The following is a 21,724-nucleotide window of genomic DNA, read 5'->3' as shown; positions in this document are numbered from 1 at the left end:
TTATCTTGGTAATTTTCCTCAGAATACGGATCTGCCGCTACTGCTTGGCCTAGACAGATGTACTAAATTACTGATGCTGCATCTCATTACGTTTTTTGAACATTTGTTTTCTGGTCTTCGAATTTAAGCCTACTACTCTACTTCTGCTTACTTCTTGAAGCATTAACTGAAATTTGTTTTGTGTTTTGCATAACAGGGCAATGTCTAGAAGCAAAACGGCAACAAGGAAAACGTTGACGAAGCAGATGAATTTCTTTCTGGACTCTGAGGAGTTAGAGGTGAGGGGTTCTGTTGATACCCTTGGAGTAAATTTCTCAAATGTCTCAAATTTCATTAATTGAAATGAGCATCTTGACGACATCAACGCATATTGTCATCTGGCATTGGTGTAATTGCCCGTAGGCAATATAGTCTCCCTGCTGAGGTGAACGTTATACACTACAATGCTTTAGTGATATCTCTCATACAGTATTTCAGCATGGTCTGGGGCACAACAGGTCTACAAATCTTACACAAGCTCCATACGCTCCAGAAAAGAGCCGTGTATTTCATTGATGATGTACATACACCACAAAACCTTTTTCGAAATAAGATATTTTTGCTAGTTTTACTTCTATAGTTATAAGTTGATTTTGAGTTACAAATGTTTTGTTAAATTTGATGTTATTGATGCATACCTTGAAAAATAGAATTAAAATCAAGTTTTCGTCACACCAGACACTAAAAAAATGCTTGCACCCATCCGCAGAAGTTGCTAAGATGAGCAACCTTTGCCTTGCACGCTACATTCACTGCTACATTATCACACAGAGAAGATTTTATTCCTTCCCACAACTTAACGGTGTATTAAAGGTTTTTGCCAACTTATTTGCACGACTAGTATAAACGTTTTATAGATTTTCTTGCCGGTACTTGACCTCTGCTATCAAGTTGAATAATTCTGCCCCCGTTTTTTGTTTGTTTACCGTTTTTCTCTTCAGTTCTACGTTACTGGATACTCTGTACTGATTACCAGTTTCCTTGCGTTTTAGTGATCTGGCCATGATATTATATTACACGAAAACAGTAATTTTTGCATGTAGACCCCACTGCCACGTTCCCTAAAGCGCGATTAAGGTTTTCACTGAGCAAGGAAGCCAGTTATGCCCGTCTTCACCTTTTTCATCGTCAATGCCAATTCGTTTAATGTACGCATGCGACGTCAGCTCCATTGTCGCGTCTCTGCAGGAATGCTGTCAACGCCAACGCGTATTGCTCTGATGGCGTGTTTCTGCCACAACGCTCCCCACGCCAACGCTTGCAGAGCACACCTCTGTCAATACCGCCCCATAGCTCAAAATGCAAATATTACTTCTATAGCAGTATTAATGAACTAAGCAGAAGATATACAATGCACAGCGCGAGAGTGGTGGTTCCAGTTTAACACGAGGTGTGCTCGCCTTTGGCGATAACCTTACTGCTCTCGCACAGCGGCATGCAAGGCCGATGTGTTGCTCCACCGCGGGTTCGGCTCCCAGTCATGGATATCTATTTGATTTTTATTATTTACTACTTCGCTTGTCTCAAGGTTCCCAACAGCGCAAGCGTACATCCCAAGATCTCGCTCGGATAGTGCAGAGAGAGTATTAGTGTACTAAATGTGCCCGACAATCCCTCTGATTTGTATTTGTTCACACTTCCTGCGTAGAATTCTGACCCATTCTGGTTGGTTGGAATATTGCCGTATTTACGTAGAACTCCACCAAGCCATGCTTAGGTGCTGCTTGAGCAGAATCAAACGGTTTTTATAGCTATATGGTAGCCAAATGCGTCATTCCCGGCACTTCCTGCAGAAGCTGTTTGATCATACTATTAGCACCATTTCCGAAAGCAGTCCAATTTCCTGTGAAGATAGAAATTTAATACCGCTATGATTCAGTTAGTCATTAGTACAGCCAATATCGTGCAATCAAGTCCGGTTAAAAAAGCGGTTTTATATAGTCACGGACTAGAAGACGACAAAGTGGGCAGCGGCGCGAAACAGAGTCGACTCGGGCTTCCTCAATCTATTCCAATTGTCCTGTCGTTCGGGGCAAGCTCTAAGGGATATGCCCTGAAACCTTTGTGCGATTATATTTGCGATTATATAATTTCCTCTTGTAGATTCCCCGGCTAGAATGGGAATTCACTACTTTTCCTTCACTGTTTTTTTTTTGTTTTGTATAAATTCTAGCTCTGCGTGTCAAAATTATCAAAATTCTCCATTCCCTGTACATGAGTGCGTTTGTATCCGCCATGCACCCTGGCCAATCCCTCGCCGTGGGTATGTGCCATTAAGCCTGAAGACATCATCATCATCATCAACGGAGGGCTCGCGAGGCCCACCGCCATTAAATCATGCCTTAGCCATTTGTCATGTAGTCCATGTTTTCATCAGCTTGTCGTCATTTAACATTCCGTGAAGGTGCGGGAAATCATCTTCATCCTAGTTCTGGAGCTTCGGCGTCCTCCGTCGCCAGTGGTCGTCAACTGTGCGTTCTTTGTCCGCGCCGTCTGGCTGCGCCCCAGCCTGCAAAACCCTAACCGACCTCGCCGTTGCTCGCCCGCCCCGTCCAGAAGACACGACGGCTTGGCGACAACGCCACAACCAGAACCTATGACCCCACCGGCCCGAGAAGCCACCCGCATGTTCGAACATAGCCCCCTTCCCACTACTCCGTGCGTCCACGGGCCTCGGCTGTCGGCCCAAGGTGACCTGTAGCCCTTAAGCTTCCTGGACCAGCGCTCATGCGATCGTCATCTGATCATCCCTTTCATCGGGACGGCAAGCCCTACATCTTCTGGTCTGTGTTCATTCCGCCTGCCACGCCCATTGTCACGACCTTCATTTCAGCGTCACAATTATTCCTTTAGTTCAAGTGATTGGGATTTTAGAAACAAAAGGGACGACAACAGTGTCATTTCCACTGGTCACCTGAACCATGCTATCGGGGAACGGATGATCAGGAAAAAGAGGTACATAGAGAACGAAGGGAGGTACATAGCAGGAGTTATTCACGGCGTAAAGCTCTGCTGCAGCTCCGTTTCGATGGAGGCGAAACGCGAAAGGCGCTCGTGGGTGCGATGTCAGTGCTCGTTAAAGATCTCCGGGTAGTCAAAATTATGCTGGAGCCCTTCATTACGTCACCTCTTCTTTCTTTTTTTGCTCTCATTTTCCTCCCTTCACTCATGGCGCAGTTGAGATGTCAACCAAGACGTGAGACAGTTACTGCGCCATTTTCTTTCTTCGCAAACAACCTGCCCATCGCGTGAATGGAGTGGCGTTAAAAAAAATTTATATATGGGCGACTTTTGTGGCAAGTGCGTTTTCTTCCTATAAGGCGCCATAATTGGAAGTAGCTCCAAGGTGCTGCATCCACTGAGCTTAGCGGATTACATAAGAATTTCAAATTATTTTTCTTTTACTTTCTCGTCGACTCGAATACAGACTTCAGATCGAAATTCTCGGGCAGCCAGGACGTGGCAGTTATGCTTGCAAGTGAACTATGTGCTATGTGAAAAACATGCGCTTGAACTATGTGCAGTGGGCAAAACATTCCTGCGCATGCTGCCTGCACGACTGACCACCACTAGCAAGACATTGATATGTTGTTTTTTGTTGTTGTTTTTTTGGGGGAAAGAGAAGGATGCAGCGACTGTTTCGCGTTCCTCTCTAGCTTAAATGCGCTCAGTGGTGACAAGGAAGCAACGAGACAAGGAGTAGGCGTGGACACCTCAACCGCGCCGTGGGGGAAGAGATGAAGGATATAACTGTGACAGCTTTATAGTTACGATGTGGCGCTGTATTCCTTATCACAGCGTAAATGTTTCAATGCCGTTCACAAGTTGCGGCTTCTTAAAGCTAAATTTTTTTGGAATAAACTAATTGCCACGAACAGCATGGCTCCCAGGCTGGCTAGAGCCATGAGAGCTGAAAAAAGGGAAGACGCAATGATTTTCTCGCTTTATAAGCATTCGACCAATGCCTTCAGAGAATATTGGTTTTGGTTTGGTTCATTATAGTTTAACGTCCCAAAGCGACTCAGGCTATGAGGGACGCCGTAGTGCAGGGCTCCGGAAATTTCGACCACCTGGGGTTCTTTAACGTCCACTGACATCGCAGAGTACACGGGCCTCTGGAATTCTGTCTTTATCGAAATTCAGCCGCCGCAGCCGGGATAGAACTCGCGTCATTCAGGTCAGCAGCCGAGCGCCGTAACCACTAAGGCACCGCGGCGGGACCCCTCAGAGAATGAATCTGTGGTTTTTATATAAAGAGAAAGAGGAAGAACTGACAATTAAAGGCAATGAAATTAACTTGGAAACATGCTTATCAGCAAACAATATGGAGAAAGGAGTGCATTCTTGATTATATCTGTATGCGCTTTCAGTGCACTAAAAACGGTTGGTTGATTATTAAACATTACGCACAAGAACTTTTTAAAACCTGCATATAACAACCCAGAGTTTGCGCTAAAATGTGTGCACGCTTGTAAACCAACCCGAAAGGCTTGCAGGCATGCAAAATCGGAGGATTACCATACTGGTCCTAATATTAGCGTGATTCTGAGCATACCTTAAAGGTGCACAGAAGAGGAATCTGAACTCGTCTTTTTGCCGCGGGAAATCGATCTACACGCTCTGAGCATTCTTAGAAACTTCGATTTATTGCCCTTTGTGGCTGAGTTTCCTAATTAAATCGAATTAACGTCCGGCTCTCGCCTTTTTTTTTTGAATTCTCCCTCGTGCGGTGGGCGGAGTCGACCAACGCGTGGAGTGCCTTGCAGCCAGCTCCGCGGAGGCTTTGCTTTCGCTTTATTTTGTTTTTTAGGTTTCCGTGAATAAATAGTTTCATTCGCAGATAATGTAGCCGCGAAATAAGTCCGCAGAAATAAAAATACGCGCGGACTATTTTCTTCTACGGACTACTACGTATTATCCGCCGCAAGCCGCCGCGGGACTGGCTGAAATGCACTCCACGCGTTGGTCGACTCCGCCCACCGTACTAGGGAGAATTAAAAAAAAAGGCGGTAGCCGGACGTTAATTCGATTTAATTAGGAAAATCAGCCACACAGGACAATAAATCGAACTTTCTAAGAATGCCCGGAACGTGCAGACTGAGTTCCCGCGGCAAAAAGACGAGTTCAGATTCCTCTTCATCTTCAGTGCACTTTTAACATTTTTCAATATACTGCGATGCATGGTCTTGAAGTCATGTTTATGCAAAATTGGTAGGATTTGTTGCAGAAGTGCCTCAGTACAGTGAGAGAAAATGTTTGGGGCATCGGGCCAAGCTAAAATCTCCGTAAATTTGCAAGATACGGATTATCTACTTGTCTATTTTAGACACTGTTAAATATTCTAGAATATGAGGCTAAAAAATAATATATATATATATATATATATATATATATATATATATATATATATATATATATATATATATATATCCCTACTTTGCTTAGTATGGAAGTAACAGCCAGATTGAGAACGCCTTATGTGGCATTTTGAAACCAAATTTAAGTCCGTTACTTCTGTAATGTTGTTAATTAAATTTTATAGCAGTAAATATATGTGCCAATGTTTCAGTTTACTCCTTTTGCTACCTTCTATACTGAAGCTTGTTTACGTACACAAATGCATCACACTGGGTCTTTATTTGATTTGTTGGGAGCCTCGACATCCTTGCGCAGCCAAGAATGGTCGCAGATGTTACCTAACCTACCTGAAAGCTTTTACCATAAGTCGTTTCTAAAATTTGGTTTTATATTTTTACTAGGCTGCACGAAATGACTTTTTAGGCTCTTTACACCATCGTTGATTTACACTTTTGTATAACATCTTATATAAAACAATTTTCTATACCCTGAGCTTGGCGCATGATAGCCTTAGCCGCTTATGCGCCATTAAGCCAAACACAATACAACACAGCATCACAATGGCCAAAAAGTCGCCGCTGTGTCTTAGTGATTATGATGCTCGGATGCTGAAACGAGTGACACGAGCTCGATTTCTGGAGTACCGGTCACATTCCGTAGTAAACGAAATGGCAGAGGACTGTAACTGTGCGATGGCAGCGCACGCCAAAGAACTTCGAGCGGTCTAAATTATCTACAGCCTTCCACTACCGCATTACTCATAGCCTGAGTCGGTTTGGGACATTAAACCCCATAAACCAAACCAGAGTATCCAGAAAAAACATCGTACAAAGCTTGAAGACAATCCATGGACTCAGCGTAGTAGGAAACTTGACTGATGCCATAAATTACCGGCTTGTAGTGCTACTAAATCACCATTGAAACTAGCGAGTTGTTTTTTTTTTCTGTAAACGAATCGGTGCGAACAAACCTGTCCTTTCACTAACGATTTACACACGAGCATCCAAGGCGCGGCATTTGTTACTTGGGTCAAACAGCTCGTATAGATTCAAAAGATTTGAAACGCTGGGTGAGAAACGAATGTGCACAAAAGATGCGTTTCAAATAAGATGATAAGCTGTGTCAGAGCTCCGTACACTGGTATCACATCAGATGAACTCATGTGTATGTGCGCACAAGGGAAACTACAACTAGCAAATACCTATTTAAATAATCTTATCTAGCAGCGGGTTCCCGAATTGCAAGATTCCTTAGGTGACTTTAGCTTTGGAAGAAGTATAACATGTATACCGTAAAGCAGGCGCTCGCCAGGGTAGTGACCGAAAGGGCTTGCGCCAGTAAAGATTGACGGCGCATACAAATGGAGTTCTGTGACATAAAACGAGTGAGACAGAAAGACTGCGTTTCAGGGATGCCTCCGCTTTGAGTGTCGTGAACATGAGGTCTCCATCTTAGTTATTTTCGTAGTAGTCTACAGTTAGGACCTAATTTAATCGGAACTCCAGATGTCTGCCGTCGTAGCTCAGCCTTTTCGTGTTAGACCGTTGAAACAAATCTTTACAAGATCTCGCGTCTTGATGGAAAAGTTATCTTAATACTCTGAAGGTTAAATTTATTGCTTGGAAACTTCGAAGAAAAGGTCCTCCTTTATCTGTCCAAATTGTTCTTGACCACCCCAAAGTTTTTCTTTGTTCATATAAGTAGACTATTACCGCTGCCTCTCCTGACCATAAAATCAAATCAACGTTTCAGTAAAAAGTCACAGTGTGCATTCTCTGCAGATCCTCTTCGGTTTTTCCACGTAATTAACATTTAATGAGAGTTAATTAAGTAAATACCACGTTAGCTGAAACTTTCAGTGTTCTTACCATGAGACGGGCAGCAGGAAACATTTTTTTCGGGTTGTTCAGCTAGCTGCAACTCCTAGCGAAGCTAAGCTCTCATTCAACTCATTCCGATAAATAAAAGGTTGTTTTGACCGCTGAATCACTTGTCACGTGACTCTCAGATACATCTGCTTCACGGAGTGCGGCCTACACGCAGGCTTGTTTTTCCTTTGCGGAGGTCAGGTGACACATGTCGACCAGTTTCGATGCGCACAGATGTTTTGTTTTTTTAGTTGCCTCTGGCTTAGAAGTTTTTTAATGCGGTTGGTTGCTGTTAATGACCATGACGGCTGCGGCGGGCATATTTCCATGCTTGCGAAACGCAGAAAGTTTCGTGTGCTATGTGTTATCAGCGCATGTTGAAAAACCCGAGGGATCCCAATTTAGCCGCAGCCCTCAACTACGACGTCTCTGATATCCCATATGCAGTAATTGTATTTTAAACATCACGTAAAAACGCCCATAACTCTTAATAGCGGAAGACTTTATTTAACTCAAAAGCTTTTAGAATTTGGCGAGCTTCAAGAGGCCGAATTCGTTAAAATTGCAGGAGAAGCACTGATCATTATATCACAATCATTTAAAATGATTGCGATATAATCGATGAAAGCCGTGACGGCACTCAGCCTTCCTTGCACTGCACGAGGGCGGATAAGGGGCGCATGACGCCGTCACATTCTCACGTGGTTGTTATAAAGCCGTGGACTTTGAACGTGTCACTGAAGACGTTCTGAAATTGACTGGGCTAATTTGCACCCACAAAACTGAACAAATCAGTGGTGGCTGAAGCAGTGAGCGTGCTCGGCAGTCATCAAGGGACAGAATCACCGCTGCTCCAGGCTGCGCTCTATGAAAAGCTGACAAGGAGCTATCGAGATAAAGCCCGAAAAACAACCGCAAAAGTTGCGGACAACGTAGAAGCGCTTGCACGTGGCAGCGATCATAGGAGGTAAGCCTGGTCCCATCTCGCGTCACAAAGTGATAAATCCGCATGCCGTCTGTTTTCAACATGAACAAACAAACAGTCAAAGCTTCGTCGCACTAGTCCCCTTACAAAGAAGCGCCGTCCTGATGCTTTACAACAATGAAAGAAGGCAAAACAACGCCTAGAGTGCGAACATAAAGAAGCTAAAAATTCAGGGGGCACTTTGACTGTCTAAAGTGGGTAGAGGCGGAAGCGTTTTCCGCACCACCTTCGCTGTTTCTGTGGCACTGGTGGCGTCACATGTAATTGAGTACTAATAACTAAGTGATGACAAATCACTAATTAATGGTTAATTACTGATTAATGCCTGAATATTAATTAACTGCTAATTAATGATGCTTAAGCTTCGCCTTTAGGAGTGGAACGCGACAGCGCGTTGTAGCGCTACCAGGGAGTACACGGAACGCCACCACCCGTTCGGCGCGATGCCTTGCCCTTTGAACGCAACGCTTTTTGAGGAAAGGAAATGGCGCAGTAATTCTCTGTCATCTCGGTGGACACCTGAACCGTACCGTAGAGGAAGGGAGGAAGTGGGAGTGAAAGAAGATAGATAAAGAGGCGCCGTAATGAAGGAAATGAAAATTGTATTTGAGGAAAGGAAATTACGCAGTAACTGTGTCACAAAATTCAGGGGGGGGGGGGGCACTTTTTTGACCTAAAGTGTGGTCACTGATGTGTGGTTAAGATGTTAAGCTTCGCCCCTAAGAGTGGAACGCGACAGCGTCTTGCAACGCTGCCAAGGAGTCCATAGAACGCCATCGCCCATTCGGTTCTACGCCTCTCTTGTCGGTAAATTGGTTTTTGAGGAAAGGAAATGTATCTGTCTCTCATTTGTTGGTGGACACCTAAACCTCGCCGGAAGGGAATGGAGGAGGATGAGAGTGAGTGAAGACATCGTATTCACTAGACGCGCCTTTGTTCATTCCAAACCATCGAGCTGGCATGGCGGAGTGAATAGCATGCTCGTCTCTCACGCCGAAAACCGGGGTTCGATTCCTGAGCTCGACCAATTTCTTAATCGGTTTTATTTATTTATATGGCCTGACTAGTAAAACTAATTCGGTAATTAAGCAATTAACTAAGCTCAGTTCCACTTACTTGGAGCATCACTATACGATCCCTTCAATTGGTTGCATGGTTACTAGGCAAAGTACAATTGGCCCCGTTTGAAATTCGCGCACTGTGACGTCACGACCGTTTCCACCAATTGAAAAGCGTGACATTTTCTGTCGACAACTGCTGCTTACAACGATGAGACATTAAAGGCTTCCGCCTTAATACCGCGCATAATAAGGCCTGAGGCACACATGCACCACTTCAAAGGCGTGCGCGTGGTCAGTACCGTGCTGTCGCTCCATTAGGAACGACTTCATAGTCTATAGTTCACTTATTCGGCAAAGTATCTCGTAAGGCCCGAATTAAAGCCATAGCACTTTATCGCTGAGTCCTTGAAGGAGCATTTGTTTAAACATTTCGACTGTCGCTTGGCTTCCACTCCCCATCGCGTATTCATAGGCTGTAGTGCCGGACGTGTGTGCACTGCTGGTCTTTGATTCGTAGCCTGGCACGTCTGCACGCTGAAGATATGAGGCAACATTGAGCGTGTCTTCTTCCCTTGTGACATTCTGCTGCGTGGCGTCGAGTGTGCTATTTGCCTGCCTGTCAAGGGCGAGCCGAAACGGCGCAATCTAGGTGGTCTCCTACATAATTCTGAAGAAATGCCACTGTATAATAGCACAATATCTCTGTATTACATTTGAAGCCTCTTTCGAGACAGGATTGATTCAACTGGACTGGGAGGTCGCAGTTATTAATCCCATCTTTCAATCAGGTGATAAGTAGCTGGTGGAAAATTACAGGCCTATATCTTTAACTTCAGTTTCCTCCAAGATTTTTGAGACTCTATTATACACTGAAATATTTAAATACCTCGAATCCATTAACTTTTTCACTGCATCGCGGCACGGTTTTCGTAATGGTCACTCATGCAATACACAATTAGTTGAGTTCCAACACTTTATGGGCAACTCTCTTGACAAGAATAAGCAAGTAGATACAGTATTACTTGATTTCAGGTACGCGTTTGACAGCGTATCTCATCACTTAATAAATATTAAGCTAGCGCCTTTAAAAATGCGTAATAGAACAAAAAACTGGATAAGCAGTTACTTAAAGGAACGTAAACAATGTGTGGTCCTGAACGGCTGTAGCTCATCGTAAATAACAGTATCTTCAAAAGTTCCCCAGGGCAGCGTTCCGGGGCCTCTGCTATTTCTGATTTCTATTAATGTCATTGTAGATGACATACAGTCCCCCAAAAAACTATTTGCATATGACTGCCTTTTTGTACAGAGAAAAAAATTGACCCTCAGACGTAACCATCCTGCACAACGACCTCCACACATAGCAAATTGGTGTCTGCTCTGGAATATGGGTCTTAACATTAATAAATGTAATCATGTCCGTTTCTCAAATAAAAAGCTCGAATCTCAAACACAATACAAAGTTGAAACATAACAATCAAGAACTTGTCGGAATGAAAATACTTTGTCGTTTATTGCATGCAGAAACTAAAATGGAATGCACACATCCAGCAGTAAATATCTAAGGCAAGTAATATGCCGCTTTTTATTCGTAGAAATCTCAAATAAGCGTCGAAGGACCTTAAAGAAACACTTTATTTTTTGCACGTGAGATCTATCCTCGATTACGCATGCATTCTTTGAGACCCATGTCAGGGCTATTTGATACAATCAAAAGAAAAACTGCTAAATCAGGCTGCACGCTTCATCTCCAATAATTATAACTCTTTTCAAAGTATCGCTGAAATAAAGGCCGTGCTGGTCTTAGAAACGTTAAGCGCAAGAAGAAAAAATTTGAGGCTCAAATTCTTCCACAGTATCTTCTATAATCAAACAGGCATAGCGCAACCATCTGTCTGATCCAACCTACACCTCTACTCGTGACGACCACTCCAAAAAGGTGCGCGAGCATGACTGCAAAACGAATACGTTTGCAAAATCATTATTTCCTAGTAGTAAAAGACTTTTAATAGTAAAAGACTTTTAATAGTAAAAGACTTTTAATTTATTTCCTAAAACAGTCAAAGAGTGGAACTTGCTTCCAGAAGATGTCTTTGAGTCTGCTATAACCATGAGTCTTATTCTCGGAGGTATTCATGAGTGTAACATGTCTTCATTATTTTTTGTGCATATTGTTTTGTATTACCTTGATGCTGAATCTGTTTTCTGCGAGTTATTGTGACAGTTACATCCTCGTAAAACTGTCTCCCCTGCGATAATGCCGCGTGCGACGCAGGTACGCTGTACCTAAATAAATCACTGTGTCGTAGGCGAAGACTACGCAGGGAGAGGACGATATCCCATATATTGCTAAACGCGTTGTCATACATGGCAACCACTCTGAATGGTCGTCCCAACAGTTAGCAGTGGAATTTCGACGCCGCCCAATTCTCGGTCGTCGAATAGTTAGCCTCGGCCTTGGACAGGGAACGGTTAGCGCACGCGATTGCTTTCTCCAGTCCGTCACTTTCCTGAATGAGGCGGTGCGAAAGCCTACTCTGCTTGCGTCGGCATGAATTTCAGTTTCGCGGTTTCTATTAAATGACCGAGCACTGGAGGGAACTGTAAACGACACCGAACTTCTTTCAAAAGTTCCGCTTGCGGTGCTTCCCATTTAAATAGCACGCCTGCCTTCGTTATCTCGGCCAGAGGTTCGCCGATTCGCGAAGTCAGTAATTTGCACACAACCCGAGGAATCTGCACTCAGCTTCCTTGTCGGCCGGCTTTCAAAACCGTGACATAGCAGCTGATTTCTGAGGGCCGGGGCGTACTCCATCTCTGCTTACAAAGTGGTCTAGAAACAGCAGCTGCTCGTAAGCGCATTGCTGTTTCTCTGCTTTCAAGGTTAGCCTGGACGGCTTGATCGCTTCCAGCAGTGTTCGAAGCCTCTTCTATTGGGCATCAAAGTTTGAAGGGAAGACAACGATGACGTTTAAGTATGCTAAAGTCGAATACAACTCTAAAACGAAGCGGCAGATTCACCTCAAAAGGAGGCGCTCCGGCCAACAGCGTCGACCGATATTCATGACACCATGGTTAGTCACACTGATCCGCGTTCAATATTCTTGTATCTCCACCCCCTGTGATTGCACGCTAGAAGTCACAAAGCCACGACGTCTTTAGAATCGATGGACGCTTTCGGGTTGAGGGTCTGTTTGAGGGGCATTTCCTGCTTCATTCTTGAGTTTTATTGGACTACAGACGCGTTTGCCCCTTGCAGTGCTCGTTGGAACGTCACTGGCCAGGAACATAGTGCAAATGACATAACCTTTAACTCGAAAAGGCTATCCAGCGGGATGAATGCGGTCTGCGCTCGACTTCCATTTTTCAGTAGCGGCTTTTGAGGCCCATCAAACAGAAATACCTGGCATTGTAGAGCCCATACAGGCGTCATCGATGCGGAGGAGGGCGTATACATCCTCCTTCGTCATGTTGTTCAAGTGGCGCTAATCATCACAGATTCATAGTTTGTCGCCTGTGTTTCTCACCTGAAAATCTGCTGCAGCCAAGGAGCTATTCGATGGCTGGGTGGCGTTGTCGCGAACCATTGCATGCACTTTATCCCAGATGCCTTGGCTCTCTAGCAGCGACTCACAATAAGGGCCCTGAGGGAGAGTTCGGGCGTGTTCTTCGGTTAAAATGCCTTGCTTGGCAATCGGCGTATGTCGCACCTTTGACGACGACAAAAAGCACTCTCTTCGTGTCTCTTCGTGTCTGTTCCGGGAAAGTGGTGGGCTGATTTCGAAGGTGAACGAGGGGTATTTCTTAGGCGACTGTTCTGCGCAATGGTCGAAAAGGGCGACGACATGTTGAATGTCTCCCATTTTGTCCCTAAAAGTATTTCTAAGGACCTTTATTCATGTGTCCGTATTCTTCGCTGAAGTTCGTCACCAAAACATGTGCTTGAACATCCCGGCAACATACGATGCGTCTTGAAAGGCCTAGTTCTCGGTCTAAAAGCATAATTCTGTTTCCCTCGATAATGCCTTCGACTGTTTCGATATCACCGGCATCCACAGGGACAATGACTCTTGATCAGGTTGGCACGCTCACTTTCTCAACGCGGACACTCGGATCCACGCGATGCTTCACGGTTGTCTTCGAAGATATGTCCTACTACTGACTAATACTGCTGCTTCTGCTGATGCTACTACTACTACTGCTGCTATTATTACTACTACTCCTGCTACTGCTACTCATTACTACTGCTACAAGTGCTACTGGTTTGGTTTATTAGTGTTTAAAGTCCCAAAGCAACTTAGGCTCTGAGGGATGCCGGAGTGAAGGGCTCCGAAAATTTCGACCAACTGGTGTTCTTTAACGTGGACTAACATCGCACAGTACATGGGCATCTAAAATTTCACCTTCATCGAAATTCGGCCGCCGCGGCTGGGATCGAACCCGCGTCTTTCGGGTCAGCAGCCGAGCGCCATAACCACTGAGCCACCGTGGCGGGATACTACAACTACTACTACTCCGACTATTACAACCACTATTACTGCTACTACTAGTAATACACTCTTGCTACAGCTACTCTACCACTATTGCCACTACTGCTGCCACTGCTACCACTACTACCACTGCTACCAGAAATTACTACGGCTGCTACTACTGCTACTACTGCTACTAATATTATTACTGCTTGTGCTGCTACTACTATTGCTACTACCAATACAGCTACTAATATTACCAGTACTTTTGCAGCTACTACCATTACTACTGCTGCTACTGCTGCTGCTGCTGCTACTACTAGTACTACTACTACTACTACTACTACTACTACTACTACTACTACTACTACTACTACTACTACTACTACTACTACTACTACTACTACTACTACTACTACTACTACTACTACTACTACTACTAATACTACCACCTCTACTGGCGACATCTGAATCTAGAACATGTAGAAGCAACGCGCAACTCAGTAAACACGTTTCCAAATGCTTCAAACTATCTTTCATGGTGGCTCCGATAGTTCAGGAGGCCACCTTAGACGCAATGCAACATGGCATGCAGAGCCATGGCAATTATGCGAGACCTGAGGGCTTAGCATGCAGGCATTATCGCGCTGCATATGACCTGCACCGCACAAGGTATAACCGGATAAGAGCTTTGATAGCTGAGCTAGCTTGTGCACCTTTAATCTTCAAGAGAATGGGCAACAATCAAGAGTCAATGGGCAGGAGAAAAAAAAATCAAACTGCCCGATCGCACATCACACGAAGTACTCTGAATGCGTTAAACAAATTCTCTATCGCATTCTCCTGTCTTGTGAAAACGAATACATAGATCAGGCAGGCAGTGTATCATCAATGGTCGTACAAGCGAACACGCGTCATCACTTACGGCGACCTCAGGTACACACAGATCTGTGCACTGCGAGCAATGTAAGAAAATGCCCCAAAAAATCTTCATTTTGTGCACGTTCTGCCAAAAAATGAAGGCAGGCTGACTCGCGAGATTTAAGAAGCATGGGCCATCCGAGGGGCTAGTGAGCAGTGTGTTAGCACGGTGTCTCTAGGCCTATCGAAAGAAGTAGTGGTTTTTTTGCACGACTTTGCAGGGAGATAAGTGCCGATAACATTCAGTTCTTGGTTGTGAACGCGAGGGAGTTTCAAATAAAAATTTTTGCTGTCAGTCACGCATTGTCTTCGTCTGTTGTTCCTTTTGTCACTATTGCATCTCTGCTCCAGTGTTCTAATACTGTGACGAGAGTCAGTTGACGCATCATGCAATGCCAGCGACGGCGGAAAGTTATGCTTTTAATAGATGACGAGAACAGCAGAGTTCCATAATTGTTTTTGTAAGTTTAATGCTCTGTATGAAGTCTCACTGATTTTCCATAAAGAGAAATCCTTCGTTTGTTCAAGGCTAAAGTGTGGCGGGTCATGCTGAACGCAGTAGTATGTACACAGGGAACTCTAAACAAGGACCTGATTTTACTGCATTACATTCCTCAATTTTATGACTGACAATGCAATAGGATAGGCTGGTCTTGTGCCTGCCTTTCCGAAACGCTCATACGAGCGTGTTGACATCAATTTTTTTTTTATGTTTTACGTACAATTGACGTTAATCATGGCAAGTCATTTTTGTGGTCTACATCCCGGACATCGTTTATGTTTTCCGGCATGCTGCCATCAATAATAGAGTGGTATCCTTTCCGAGCCGTCGAGTAATTGTTTCTAACGTTAAGCACAGCCGCAAACCGCAAACCGCAAGCCGCAAGCTGGAAACGTCGTGCTTAAGCAGACAGCCATGCTGCTGTTCCACAACGAGCGTCGAACTGCTGCGGATCATCGTGATAAACTACAACTTGTTCTATTTTCTGCCTCAGTGGTACAGGTAGAAGTAGAAATGGGCAAATGTACGGAGCTCGTTGAAAAGAAATACTAGCAAACAGTTTAGAATGTCTGAGCGTAGAACATCGCTCTACCACTAGTTACAGGGTGTACTTAAGGTCCTTACGTGCTAAAGGCATTTCACCTAAAAGCCTTTAACATGTAGGCCTGTGGCATAAAGGCCTTGTACCTAAATGCCTTTAACCAGAAGGAATTTACCGCAAGGCCCTTACACTAACCGCGTTTGGGTAAAGACCTAAGTAAAAGCCTCCCAGGTGGCTACACCCGGTATTCTGCCCGTAACCCGGGAGGCAGTCAGCTTCAGGGGCTTAGAGACGCCAACATACGTAAGCAGAGCAAGCGATTTCGTTTCAGGTACAATCATGCAATCGCTACGGGAAATGAATCATTATTTGTCCAAGAGAAAGTGCACTGCCGTGCCCTGCCAGCATGCACATGCAGTTGATGGGGATCTGAATTAGGCAGCGCGTGAGAAAGCTTAAAGCGCAATTTACTTCTGTCCGCACCTGCACGTACGCACTTAGGTAGGCCCGAAATCGGAAAATGCGCGTAGTAGTGCTACTGCACTCAAAATAGCAGACGGTATAGCATGGCCAAGCACCGAATACGGAGGAGTAACACGAGTTAAGGTGGGCACTTAAGACCCTTCTGTGCTCAAGGCATTTGACCTAAAGGCCTTTAACATAAAGACCTTTACCCAGAATGTATTTACAGTGAAGACCTTCACACTCATGGTTGTTATCAGAAAGCGTTTACCCTAGATGCTTTTGACCAGAAATATCTTTAACTAAACTGTGTTTACCCACAAGGCCTTTACCTTAAAGACCTTCACCCAGGCAAATGCCTGCCACACGGCCTCCCAGCTGTCCACACCTGGCAGGTTGCCGATAACCCGGTGGGCAGGTGGGCCGGCCGGATGTACTGCCTTTGCCAAAAATAACTAAGCAGCCGCGACGGCGCCAGGAGCGGGCTCTCAGCGGAGCAGGGGCGCAGTGGTCCCCGGTCCTGACCGCTGCTCCCCGGTTACGAAGAACTTTATTTTCCACCGATATAGGGGACTCCCTGCTCCCTGCCCCCGGTGCGTAAGCTCAAGGGACAGGGTCGGGGCTGCCACGAATAAATATTTATTGATACATACTTTCAATTGCATATGAGATTATAACAGGAAGGGCATAAGTTGAACAGTCTAATAAATAAGCACAATAGGGCAAGCTAGCATAATAAAAAGGTAAACAGACAGCGTTGTGAGAGTAAGACGTTTAACAGGAACACAGGAATATAAGTAAAAGGTTAAACATTTCAAATACACAGAGCAATCATGGACAGGAAGCACTGAACAGAGCTTGAACAGACGCTGTAAGCCAATGAATCAATATTCTGAAAATAATAGGTAAAAATGGAAGGTAATGCAACTGAAGAACATGTAGTAATGCGCACACAATGAGCATGATCTACGGCTCCCTAGAAGGCGGGTACATATTCCAAAACGCTGCAAGCATTTATTCCGTACGCAGCTAGTTTTCGACGAGGACTACAAAGGTATTTAATGATGAGCAGTTTGTATGGTTAGTGGAAACAAGGAGTGTTTAAAGCAGTCGGCCCGGAAAGTGTACTCGTTTAAAGTATGGCAGTGCGTATGGCGCGTGGGCCTGGTATCTATAAAGGATAAATATTTAGAAATGTTGATATTTTTTTGAGTAACGGGTGCATGAATCTAAGACGTGCTAGTTTGGCTCGCTGCTGCAAGGTAAGCATACCAGCTTTATGGAGTAGGTCAGTTGGTGCATCAGTTTGACTAGATTCGCCCTAACGCCCTTCATATATAGGCCAGCTCTGCGTCTGTTTGTTCTTCGCGCAAAGGTAGGCCCGCATATACGCACAGTATCGGCTGTGCAGTCACCTCCTTCTCGCGCCGGGCGCGAGCCCTCATTAGTCAGGCGCCGCGACTAGCTTCGGATTGTTATCAGATTTTTCTGATCTAGAGCCGCCACCAACGCGCGAGTGAAGAGGGAGAAGGCATCGCTTAGCCCACTCAAGGCTACGCCCTCTCTGCCGACATTTAGTAGAAAAGTCTTCGACATTCCAGAAGATTCGCGTCATGGCTGATGCAATCCGTCGGCGCCGTGTCAGTGAATGATGGTGGAAAGGAGAGCAGCACACACAAGGCTAGGCGCTCTCCGAGGTTTCCTTCTACCCTGTTTTGCAACGATGCGTCCGCGCGGCGCTGTTTTTTTTTCTTGCTTTCAAAAATGCGCCGAATTTTGTGACCCTGCCCCTTACTTTAAGAATATTGGGCAACAATATTAACAAATTCCAAAATTCGCGCGCACATGGATACGCTCACAAACTCAATGGCGAATGCCAAAATACAGACATCACTGCAGTGGTTTTTTTACATACATAACAAATTGTAATGCACTTGACTGATAGCGTGAATATGGTCTATTGTCGAGTATCCTTTACTGCATGCTCATTTGGTTGATTCGAGTCTAAGGTTGTCCTTAATCCATTAGCGATTATCTTAGCAAATACCTTGTAGGCAACGGACAGTAAGCTGATCGGCCTGTAATCCTTCAATGTCTTGACGTCTCCTTTCTTAAGAATTAAGATAATGTTATCGTTCTTCCAATCTACAGGTACACTCGAGGTCGCAAGACATTGCGTATACAGGGTGGCTACCTCTTATTGCACAATCTCCCCTCCGTCCTTCAGCACATTTGCTGTTACCTGATCGTCCGTAGCTCCTTCTTCCCTTTGCATTGCTCCCAAGGCTTTCTTTACTACCTCCTCCGTTACTGGCGGGATGTCCAATTGTTGTGCTCCTGGCCAACGTCAATGTTTTCGTTTCTGCGGAGCACGATGAGTTGCTTCACATTTTGGAATTCACCGAATGCTGAACTACCAAAATCAGAAATACCGAGTACATACCACGGTAATAGCGAGACCTCTGTTCTCGTCGGAAGCGCGCTCCTCGTTTTAATCTCGGTGGTCGAGGGTTCAAGGCCGGCTTAACAAGGGGCGCATTATGTTCTTAATTTCCTGGATGGCTTTCGTTCAGCGTCTGCGGCAGACTAGTTGAATACAGGTTTACTACCCACAAAGATGCTCAGATCGCCTTTCTGAGGTCGACGTGTTATAATTTACAGTGCTAAGTGTGAACATTGCAATAAGTGGTATGTCACGTTATTCTTAGCACTTCTAAAAGAAGCCAAAGGTAAGGCTTGCTTGCTTTCTTACAGCTGATTAATGTCATTATAAACGATCATTACACCTGACTTTGGATCGGTGCGTACGAGCGTGAATCCGCTCTTAAGCCCCCCTCCCCCCCATCCCAAGGCACCAGTGGAAAGCTAGCTGCCTAAGCTAACCCCACCAGCCTAGCCTTGATAAGCAGATTAAGATAAAACATTGGAAAGAAAGAAAGGGTAGACAAATGTCTAAAGCTAAAAATTTGAAATTCATGTTGCCGAGAGGAGAGTTAACTATTACTTTGGGACAAAATTGTTCTTATGGCGTCTTGCTGTTCCCAAAGTCTTTCTCGTGATTGGCATGAAGGTGGTTTAAGGATCACAGAAAGAGCTCAGCTTTCGTGAAGTTTTCACACTAAGTTACGGTAGACCTCACGCCGGTCGAGACAAATAAGCGGTCCCGCAGGCATCCTCCTGCTCACCCTTACTGCGTCCAATGCAGGGCAAAGGCCTCTCCCATGTCTCTTCATTTAACCCTGTCCTTTGGCAGCTGCGGCAACTGTATCCCCCCAAACTTCTTAAATCGCTCACCTAACTTTCTGCCGCCCCTTTCTGTGCTTGCTCTTGGAATCCACTCCCTTACCCTTAAGGACCACCGGTTATCTCGCCTTCGCATTACTTGCCCTGCCCAAGCCCATTTCTTCTTGATTTCAACAAGAATGTCATTAACTCACCTATGTTTTCTCACCCACTCTGTCCGCTTCCGGTCTCTTAACGATACACCTAGCATTTTTCTTTCGATAGCTCGCAGCGTTTTCCTTGAGCTGAATCATTTTCGTTAGCCTCCACGTTCCTGGCCCATAGGTGACCACCAGCAAAGTAGAGTTCTATACTTTTCAGGCAGCCATCTGGGACCTTTTCAGCACAAAGCAATGCCTGTTAAGCAATATTATTTTGCTAATCATAAAAACTTGTTCTTCACATTTTTGTCAGCAAACAACAGGCATTGTTGCGTTGCGGGCCAGGAAACTGTTTGTGCCGCTAGCGTTGCCTAGCGTTGGCCGACGGGGTAGATATGGAGGTCACACGATGGAGTGTCCGGTAAGTCCATGTCAGGGGCCGGGAAGAGCCGTCGTGTGGAGTGCGCGAGCTCAGGTGGACGAGCCTGGCTGTGCGCAACGGGCGAATGATGCAGGGTGCCGAGCTGACAAAGGATATTAGGGCAATGGAGGCCATGGTCGGGCCGTCACCGACTGTAGTGCTGCCCGCTGGCACAAGTGTCATTGGTGTTGGACCGTTGCAGTTGATGTCGGCGGGAACCTGGCACACAGAGTACGCCGTCACAAGCAAGGGAGCGGCCGAAACGGCTCCGTGGACAGATGTGCTCTTTATCGTGTTGTCGTGTCGCTCCTGTAGCGCCAGCTTCAAGTCGCCCAAATAGGTAGAAATGGCTGGCTTACATGGCTCAGGTGCCCCTGATGTAGGGCGCCAGCAGTGCGGGCCGGCCACTAGGGTTGGCACAGGTGTGACCGACGAGACAACGGTGACAGCTGTGGTGATGACGGAGGAAGTTGCTCGGTGCAATGCCAGGTGCTTGGGTGAAACGGGAGTGACAGTCCGGAGCGACTGGCCAGTGCTGATGCGCGTGTCGGCATGTTCGGGCTTGAGAGCAAGCGCTGACACTGGGTCAGGAACTGTTTCAGGCAAAGTGGGGCTCGAGGCAACCGCCATGCTTGTTACTGCTGTCATCGGGTTGGCCTTCTCATCCTGCTCCTGATGACGAGTAGTGCTCTGAGGACCTTCTGAGGGGCTGGGAGTGTGACAAGCAGGCTTGGTAGTTGTCGAGGGCTCTTTAGAATCAGCGGGCGGCGGCTTCAACCTCACAGCAGAGGCCTGCAGAGCTGTTGGCGGTAGTGACGAGGTAGATGGAGATGTCGGAAACCTCGGTACGGCTGCTGCCGCAGAGTCGTCCTTGGCTGCAGGAGGCTCTGGCGACAACGCCACTGAAGCGCAAGGAGGCAGGGCCAGAGGCGCGGGTAGGATAGTAGTGGGAGCAGGACGCGAGGCGAAGCTCGTGCGGATCCCACCTGGTGTGGCGTCGATAGGGACGGCCGGGCTGGAAACGCTGTGCAGGAGTGGCGGCGAGGCGGCGAGGGGCTGCTGAGGCAGGCCAGGTTCTGATGAAGGCTGAGTGGGCGCGAGCGAAGCGGGTGCAGGGCCAGAGGCTCGCGGCGACGAAAACGGGTCCGCTGCATCGTAGAGTGGCGGCGGAACATAGTAGGCGCCGAAGTCAGCCAAGACGGCCGCACGCAGCTCATCGTATGGCCGGCAGCCGAAAGCAGAGTAGGTGAGCCGACGCAGGAGGTCGGGCGGGAGGATGTCGCAAAGGACTGCGTGTTTAAACGGCTGGATGGTAATGCCGCTCAAGTACATCGCAGCCTCCAGTTGGGCGAACCACCCGCCGACGCCTGTAGGCCGGAACGCTGGGAGCGGCGGGTCGAAACTTGGGTCCTGCTAGTACGCCATCCTGAAACGCCGCTGATGAAGAAGGGGTGGTTCGCCGGGTCACCACTGTTGAAGATTTGCGGGGTCGCAGCGAAGCACCAGAGCAAGATGACCAGGAAGTACTTGAAACTGGGCGTGTTGGTGCATATTCGTGAAAGACATGAGAGCGCAAAACGGGGACACGGACGAGGAAGGGAACAGGACGAGCGCTGCACTTTCAACAGGATTTATTCAGGGAAGAACGTTTAAATAGCCTTTGCTCTTATCCATGCTCTTGATCGCAGACAATCGCCTCTCACAGATACGCATC

At 46.2% G+C, this 21,724-nt stretch overlaps 1 protein-coding gene across 2 annotated transcripts in view; it reads right to left on the bottom strand.

Annotated features, from left to right (window-relative positions):
- The window catches only part of LOC149371473 (cytochrome P450 2J3-like), an 83,625-nt gene that overhangs the window by 45,801 nt on the left and 16,100 nt on the right, over nt 1-21,724 (bottom strand). Inside the window, exon 1 of one of the 2 annotated variants that reach the window (XM_089585180.1) lies at nt 7,266-7,346. The exons of the other annotated variant lie outside the window; for it this stretch is intronic. Within the exon in view, the coding sequence (XP_089441306.1) occupies nt 7,266-7,289 (24 nt within the window). The 5' untranslated portion in view covers nt 7,290-7,346. Of the gene's footprint in view, nt 1-7,265; nt 7,347-21,724 lie in introns of those variants that run through there. 2 annotated transcript variants of the gene reach the window in all.

Source organism: Amblyomma mixtum, chromosome 1, assembly GCF_055824585.1.
Source record: "Amblyomma mixtum isolate Tamu chromosome 1, ASM5582458v1, whole genome shotgun sequence".
Lineage (NCBI taxonomy): Eukaryota > Metazoa > Arthropoda > Arachnida > Ixodida > Ixodidae > Amblyomma > Amblyomma mixtum.
This window is presented reverse-complemented; position numbering and strand designations above follow the sequence as displayed.